The sequence below is a fragment of the Opisthorchis viverrini genome, assembly GCF_000715545.1.
Source record: "Opisthorchis viverrini unplaced genomic scaffold opera_v5_7, whole genome shotgun sequence".
Lineage (NCBI taxonomy): Eukaryota > Metazoa > Platyhelminthes > Trematoda > Opisthorchiida > Opisthorchiidae > Opisthorchis > Opisthorchis viverrini.
In genome coordinates this window covers 4470960-4479462 of record NW_008751663.1, presented here as the reverse complement: position 1 = coordinate 4479462, position 8503 = coordinate 4470960, and the positions used below count along the sequence as shown (strand labels likewise).

The 8503-nt window shown below is 44.1% G+C and overlaps 1 protein-coding gene across 1 annotated transcript; it reads left to right on the top strand.

The window, feature by feature from the left end:
- Positions 1-449: 449 nt before the first annotated feature.
- Positions 450-1568, top strand: T265_00765 (hypothetical protein; the record flags this gene model as incomplete). Its single annotated transcript, XM_009164614.1, has 1 exon — positions 450-1568. One exon carries the CDS (start codon positions 450-452, stop codon positions 1566-1568), a length of 1119 nt encoding a protein of 372 aa, XP_009162878.1.
- Positions 1569-8503: the final 6935 nt, after the last annotated feature.

Below are 8503 nucleotides of genomic sequence, written 5' to 3'. Positions count from 1 at the left end.
GAGCTGAAAATAGTGAGAATCACGAGTTAATGGGTTATGCAAAGGTATGGGTTATATAGTCATGACACTACTTATGGCAAAGTTTCGGTGCATTGAACACTTTGACTGCCGATTCTTTACCAACCCCTTCTGAGACGATAACTTCTCAATCAGTTCCAAGCTTTTCCCCAATTGATTGAAAACACCCTGACTAGTTCCCCGATGAGAATTTTTTAACACAGCTCCTCATATTGGAATCCCGAGTCAAACCTACTTTACCGCCAATGCTAAACTTTTGGCTGTTTGCACTAGCTCTGAGGAAGGTAGTTTTATTTTGTAACCTGCATTGAACCTTCTTTCCAGAATTGCTTTTATACTTTTCAGCTGGGATCATGGGATCCAACTTTATTCACTCGAGAAGTGCCAACGGTTTGCAATTGAATACACAACGATAGAGTTTTTTGAACCTTATGGACAACGAACACCGGGGATTACTGCGCACCATGCGCGTTTATTTATTGAACAATATTACCCGGCTTGAAGAAATTTTAGATCACCTGGAGTCTGTTCGTATTATTTCGGAAGAACAGCGTCAGAGAATCTTGTCACCAGTTGTACCAAAAGATCGATTGCGCATTTTTTTGGATACCCTGCCCAGATGTGGTCCTCTGGCTTTTGGGAATTTTCGCAGCGCCCTTCAAGAAACCAATCAGGAGAGTGTGATTCAGGCAATGGATATCGAACTGAATAAGCTGGAAGAATCACAGATAGTAATGAGTGTTGATCAACCGACCACAAGGACAGTTCGATCTTTCAAGCCCTATTCAGTGTCTTCTAATCCTTGTGGCTATATATTGATCGTTAATATAGAGAACTATTCCCAGACATCTGGCGTCTCAACTCGTACAGGTTCATCTATAGATGTTGAAAGGCTCGTTGTCCTATTTCAAACCTTTTCTTACAGTGTAGCTGTGCTGCAGGACCCAACAGCAGTTCAGTTGGAGAGAGCAGTAAGGGAGTTTTCTCAGAAACCAGAACATAAAGACGTCCATGCTGGTGGTCTTTTCATCCTCGCACATGGTATGGAGCATCATTTGATTGCCAGCGACGGCTCACTTGTCAGCATTGATGACATGGTCTCCAACTTCACCAACCCGAAATGCCCCGGATTGGCAGGAAAGCCCAAACTCCTGGTGATCCAAGCTTGCCGCGGTGAGCAGCGTGACCGAGGAGTACTAGTACGGACACAACAATCCCAGTCAATCGGATTTGTTCCCCCAGAACATTCTCTGGATCCCTCATCTTGGTTGTCCTTGCCGCATATGAGTGACTGCGTCATTGTATATTCCACGCTTCCTGGATTTGTTTCATGGCGTTCGGAAACAGGTGGAAGTTGGTATATTTCGACATTTGTGGATGTTTTCCGTCTTCACGGCATGAGCTGTTCTGTGATGGATATGTTGGCTGAGGTGAACAACCGACTGCTTGCTGAGGCTAGCTCTATGAACATTCACCAGATATCTCAGCCTGTCAGCACACTGACTAAACCTTTTTACCTTACAACGAAAACTGATCATTCCATATCATAGTGTTATTTTACATTTCTTGAACGTACTAGTAGGTTGTACACCGTACGTGGTTTTTCTGTCTGCTGGGTAGCCAAACTAGTCCACATATTTTTCCCAATTCTTTTGATTGTTTTACTCCCCTTTTGAAGGGCAAGACAAGTTCGTATCGAATATATTACAGTTACGCAACAGCAGCAGCAATTCTTGCCCCCAATGATCCACCATTAGTTTCTGCTTCGAAACGTGTCTCCTGCACACTCGGACAACGGCAGCCTAATAACAAACCATTGACGTGAACCACAACATTCTCTCTAGTGGAGCAAGGGACATTCTGGTTCCGAACTCCACTGCGCGGACCAAACTATTTGATCGTAGCGTCTTGACTTAGTTTAATTATAAACCTCGCTTCTGTCTTCTGAGACAGAATTATTCGGTCTCAGAACTTTCTTGGATACATGCTGCCCAGATACGGTGTTCGGCTGCCAGGTCTAATGATACTATGAATAGGCGTTCAACCGTAACACCCTTTCGCGTCATAGCTGCCTTACCGCCCAAAAAAAGCACACGGGCTGAGATGCCAAATGTGCCTGCGCGTACATGCGCTTTGTATGTACTCTGATGCCGTAGAAGTTGAAATTATTTCGCGGATTTCATCGTCGTCACGTTATCACTGACAGCGTCACATGATTAGTAAGTTTAGGTGATTATACTATTGGATGTACAATTTCTTCGCCAATAGGGAGAGGCCAACAGCCTTTTGCGCGAGTTGGAGTTCCATTTTTCCCATTATTCCTCCCAGAATAGACTTTGCAATTTCCTTTTGGGTGCTTCATTTAGCCAAGCTGACCAATAAGAACCTACTGCGCACCGTACTTGAATGATGAAATTCAAACAGATTCAATGAAGACATAATAGAATCTTTCTTTTTGTCTGAATCGGATGCCCAAGATATTCAAGACTGTTTCGTATCTGTTAATCACACGTGCGTACCACACCATATGAATCTGTGGTATAGTTGTCAGCTTCCGTCATCCAGGTCATCAGAAACTCCCGCAATTTCCATCTAGCAAAACGAAACTAGACTACTAGGGACGATAAGTTGTCGCGGAGATTTATTTTGCGCAACGGCCTAAACAGCCATGATTATTAGTAACCCAAGCTGTATAGGTTTGCCGTGCGATGCTCTATCCTACCGTCGATCGGCACTCCAACTATGAAATGTTCCGACGAACGAGGTTAAATTATCAGCTAAGTCAAACCAGATATAGTCTAAAAGCGTTCAGCGATGTGACGCATCGGTTCATTACCGGTTTGTTGTAACACAAACCTGTTGAAGCAATCGTCGATTAATAAATCTGGATCGAAAGCATAGTATGTTTTAGTTGCAGAGTCTCTTGTCAACTACATCGGTTGATTGGAGGACCAAGGGTTACCGAAACTTCGGTTGGAAGGATTTGTTTCTTTAACTTTGGTTGCAAGGGAGTAATGTTTCCACGTCTTTGAAAAAGCATCTGAGCATTATGTCAGAGTAGGAAGACATCAGTACCAATTGCCAACCGTCATTGAAATAGGAGACAGAATCTGACCATAGTTGTCAGTGAAAGCATTCTGAAACTTCAATCGAGGTTTCACCCTGCAGGTGAAGTCAACCTGTGCTGAAAGCCGAGAGGCATTTGAGAAATTTTGATAACTGGTGAATTCATTAGTTGTTTGGCTTTTTAGCCCAGCTTGGTAGTTGGTTTCGTCATTGTTCGCGTAGATGTCTGTCGTTTGCTATTCTCCTTTTCGTGCTTGAGTTGATATGGTTTGGCTAAGGGCAGCTAACATCTCTAATATGACAAGTGAATGGCGACTTCAGTTCCCTAGTTGCTGATTGCTCCGTCCGTCGAGAAGCACTTCACGGCTGTTCCATTTTAGTTAAGGAGCAGAAACAATGCGCAGCTCGCGAACCTCTAAGGAGATTCCAGTACGTAGTTTTCCGGCTAGTGAGCAAACACTACCACGTAGTTGACATTTGCCAATCAGCCTGGCGGTTAACTCACACTAATCACACTGCTGCACAGCCACTTACGAAGGGAATCCCGTGAACCCTAACCAGGAAGGCGCGAGGACTCCACGGCGCTCAGTCTAACAGTGGCATATTTCATTTCGCGTTGTCTTACCACGGCTCCTTCCGGTGAACCTTTCACCAACAAAAAATAGCAGCGAGATTTCCTTGATACATGGTAGCTGGCATACGCAACACGTTCCAACTACCTTAACTTGGCATTGGGAGAACGGGTTGTTCCGCCGCTCGTCTGCGGTTCACTTCCTTGAGTAGCGATGCAAATGTGAAAAACTCCATGCCACATAAGTGTCTCAACTGTTACTTTTGCTGAGTTGCTTTGACAAACTCATACGGACTAAGTTACACCAAAGAACATAAAAGGGGTTTTCGCTATTTTACATAGCGCGCAAATCTTTGGCTGGGCTCAAAAGAGCAGTATTTTGCACTCGATGGTCTTTTTTCTGTGGAATGTTTTTAACAGCTTTTATTCTATGACTGTAGTGGCTGATTTCGTAGTTAGTAAACACAGTCACAAACTTACTGTCCGCCAGCTTCACTAACTTCATCGGATTATACTACGTCCTTAATCTTAACCTTGGTGTATTCACTCGCATTAAACAATATCTCGGTCAAGTGCTGGTCTACGGGGAACGTGGACTACGCTCAAGTCCTTTGGTATTCGTATAAGAACATCTTGATTCAACAGCTGACTACGGATAGATATGTGCCTTGTCAGCTGTGGTTTGATTTTGGTGATGCTGTTTCCTGTAAACCAGCTGTACATAATAACCACACTCTTTGCTCTCCGCCACTCGACTTCCCCTGTCTAGGCTTGGGCAACCTGACAGTATCCCAGCCCTCGTGCTTCCTTCGGGTGGCATGGCAGCTAGGCACCGAAAGGGCGCTACAGCTGAACGATTATTATTTTTGTTACCACACTCTTTGAATGTCATGCCTGGGCTGTACATCCAACTGTTGGACTGGTATGTTGGCAACTCTACTTTTGGATTCCTGTTGGTATGCGGATTGGCCTGGTAAATTTGTTTAGTCAATATTTTGAGTTAACAAAGACGTCTCCCAGGTAACGTAGGGCAACGGAGTCACGACAGCCGGGACCGAACAATGTGCTGTGTGTGGAGTATCCAATCAGTGCCTGAGTACAGCGCATGCACTCGCGTCTGGCATATGCGCCACTGTGAGTGTTTAGCTCTGTCAGCCTTTTTAAGGCTGCTTCCACAACTGAGCCACTTAGCGTCAATATTCATGTTCAGGTTACCGCAGTGAAAAAGTTCAAATGAGTAGTCAGTCGAAGCCAAATAAACGAACCCGACTATATGCTCGCTTGACGTGATAAAATGCTGAATGACTGTTATAGTAAATTCGGCCTTGCTAACTGTGATACAACCAGAATTAAATTTGAGTAAGTGCACCAGTCCACTTGGTGGCAATAAATACATGAGAAAAGGACTAGTGCGTAGCTGCAAAGAGGAATTGCATATCTGAGGACTATATTCGCATCCAAACAGTTGAGGCGCCGTTGCTTATCCAGACTGGACCTTTCCGAACTTTTGTATCAAACGGCCTTGGAGCCCTATCGACACTTTGTGGATACTGTTCACTATGCTATACTGATAAACCCAACTTAAATTCAAAAATCTGTAGCGCACATCCACTCCCAGGGAGGTATATGTTTGCTCTTAGCAAGCAGCTTTTCACTCTACATATCGAACAGGCACCGTCGAAGGGATTATTGTTCTACGGCGACTCATTTTCTTGGTAAATATAAATTCGATGAAGTGTAACTGGGAAAGTAAGTCAGCTAACCGGATCCAGCCCTCGTTATACCTCTCCCGTCTTCATAACAGTCGGATGCTTGTGTACAGTGTATCCTAGAAAGTTAGTCCACTAAGGTAATTCTTTAATGCAACCTTAGGATGGCTGTTATACGTGATAGTTTCTGTGACTAGTGCCTTGGGCAATAAGCCCAACGAACGGCGTAAGTCTACTTGAGTTTGCGGAACTAGGGTGTAGTTAGATGATATTGTAACTCAGACGAGAATATCGTGAACCTTGCTCATCAAGTCATTTGGCACCCGGAATCAGACAACATTGTGTTTCCAAGGCTGTCACTGCAGAAACGTCACTAAGCGCCTAGTGACGTGCATCAGCTTGCGTACAAGTAGCCCAGATTTAAATCGTTCAGCTGTAACACCCTTTCGGTGCCTAGCTGCCATGCTACCCGAAGGTTGCACAAGGGCTGGGATACTGCAAGTTTGTCCAAGCCTAGACAGGGGAAGTCGAGTGGCGGAGGTCGGGTTCGAACCACGGACCTTCCGGTCGGTAAATTTGCGCTCTAACTACTTGGGCCCATCTCGCCATCTAGCCTAGATTTACTGTGAATACATTGGCCTGTCTCCGTTCTGAAGGACCTAGAAGCCAGAATGGTGCTTTGGGGTCTGGTTCATTACATTTAATAGCCCCCTCGATTCAGGCGATCGAAAACTTCCGTTGCAAACGTTTTCAGGAATGAGCATCAGAAAATCTTCCCCGTCTCTCTTAAACAGCCTCTTTACCGACCGAAAGCACTGCGTTCGGATTGGCGGAAATGCGTGGAAGACTCACCCACGAATTTGGCTTGCGCCTGTTTCTATTCACTTTCTACACACAATCTTTGAAACGACGACGGTGGTGTTCTTATACGATATACCGACGAATTGCTTGGCAGAGCATGTGCACTAGCAGACGCCAAATTGTTTGAGCAGAACATTAAGACTGTATGTTAGTGTCACCACAAATCAACCCGTCCGTATTCGCAGAGATTGTTTCCACATTGAGGTGTGGTAGACATCTTGAAGCCATACCACCTATTGTGGCTCCAAGTACCACCAACTAGTGCCCATTCGCTGAAGCTGATTCTGCAAAATATCTTGATGTTACGTTCCCTAAATATGCTAAATTTGGTTACTTGATGTTTAACGTTTGCTACCGCCTTGCCGGTTATTTTGTACTGTTCATCCATCGTTGTCAATAGGCTGCGGAATAGGAACTATGTCAGCACCAAGATTTGAATTCCGATTTTATCAGCAACCAGTCACATTCCACTTAGTTTCGTGGTAGATGCTGTAATTATGAAACGTGAATGATCGTACAAATCTTGTTAAGATAGTACTTTCTCACCCATTACACTCATAAAGGATAAACTGATTTCTGACATATCCATTGTGCACCACTGGTGTATATCTATATACCCACCTGTTGATATCAAGCCTACAGAGGCGGACTTCAGAACTGATATCCGCATGATTTGATTTTTATTGAGTCCCTTATGTCCCTGTTACTTTATCGTTTTCCGTGGAATACTTTTCATGCAGACGTGTCTTTGGGTAGTCCTTGGGTAGTCCTAAAATTCCCCACCAGAGACGAATAGGGCACATTCCTTGCCTCATCTCATCTTTCGATTAGCTTGGTACTGATCTAAGGCTGTAAATCTGGATCTCTTTAAGTTCTTCCTGGTCGGTTGAAAGCTCTTGAAGCGATATGGCCCGTATATGCTTTCAGTTTTATCAGTTTGGCTTCCTAAACACTGTAGGAACTGGACAACTATCCAGTCGAAAAAGATTAGCCAGCGTCTGAAGTAAGTTTGTAACGGAATCGTCCAGCGTATCAACCCATTGAAAATGCTTATTTATTTAAAATTTCTCAGTGCACCACAACAATCAGGGAATTGTTTCAACTTGATGCGATCATATTTCAAGAAAATAACGGTCTAGGAGTGATCCGGGCTTTCCAAAAAGAGGTTAGAAGTGAGAAAGTGCTAAAGTTAGCCGTATCCGTTATCAGGATTTTAATGGCCAAGTGCGCCGTTCTAACCGAAGTACGTGCATCGCACAAGTTGTGGTCTTCGAAAAGCTATTAGAGTAATCGTTATTCTTCACTTTATCCCACTATCTTTACCTTACAAAATTCAGACTGAACGGGCACCACGTAGAATAGTCGTTCGTCACATGTACACAAAATCTCGATGGCATAGGTGTCAGAAGACGCCATGCTGTTTACCGACAGTGTGGAAAACGCTAACAGGTCCGGTCTCAACTAGGTGCAAAAATGAACACGTGCTGGAATTAAACGTCTGTTATTCTTACAATCTGATGGTCAGTTTTGATCGAACTCCTAAATAGTGCACCCCTCAGTCAGTCTAAACCTCCAGGTTGTAACAATCCCGTTCCAACCGTACATATGCTGCACCATTGTGGCTAACAAGCAGGAGATACATCCAGACCGTGTTATCATGACTTCTTAGTGAATAAAACCCTGGATTTCATCAGTTGAAGAGTGTGATACGAAGATTCTCATTCGGACGCACCATTTCCAAATTCGTCTTCATGGAACAACGACAACTGACCATTGGGCGTCCTAGTTTGCGCGTCTCCATATTTCCCAAACTAGGGTAACTGATGTCTTCATCCTGTGAACAGCCGAAAACGGAAACTGTCATCATCATCATCATCATCAGTGACAACTATATTATATATAATTGTACTGTGACTCTATCGAGTATAACCTTTTTTCTTCCATTAAGTCATGTTAACAACTAACTAATGCGGTTGACCGTGTGGACTGGATGTTTCTCCTCATAGTCCAACCAAGAGCGCTGGAAAGTGGTTACCGGGGTGGTCGGTTATCCTTCAGGCTACATTAGCCATAATTTCGTTCGGTTTAATTGTGTTATAAAGGCCAATAGGAGCCACAAGATGAAGCACAGCGAGACCCCACACTGTTGTTGACTTTAAAGAGGGGCGAAGTTCTACTGTTTGCTCCGAAAGTAGCATGAAAACACTAAGACCCTCCTCCCGGACGACCAACATCTCCATATTAAAGGAAGGAATTTGGAAAAGGTCGGTCCTAATAA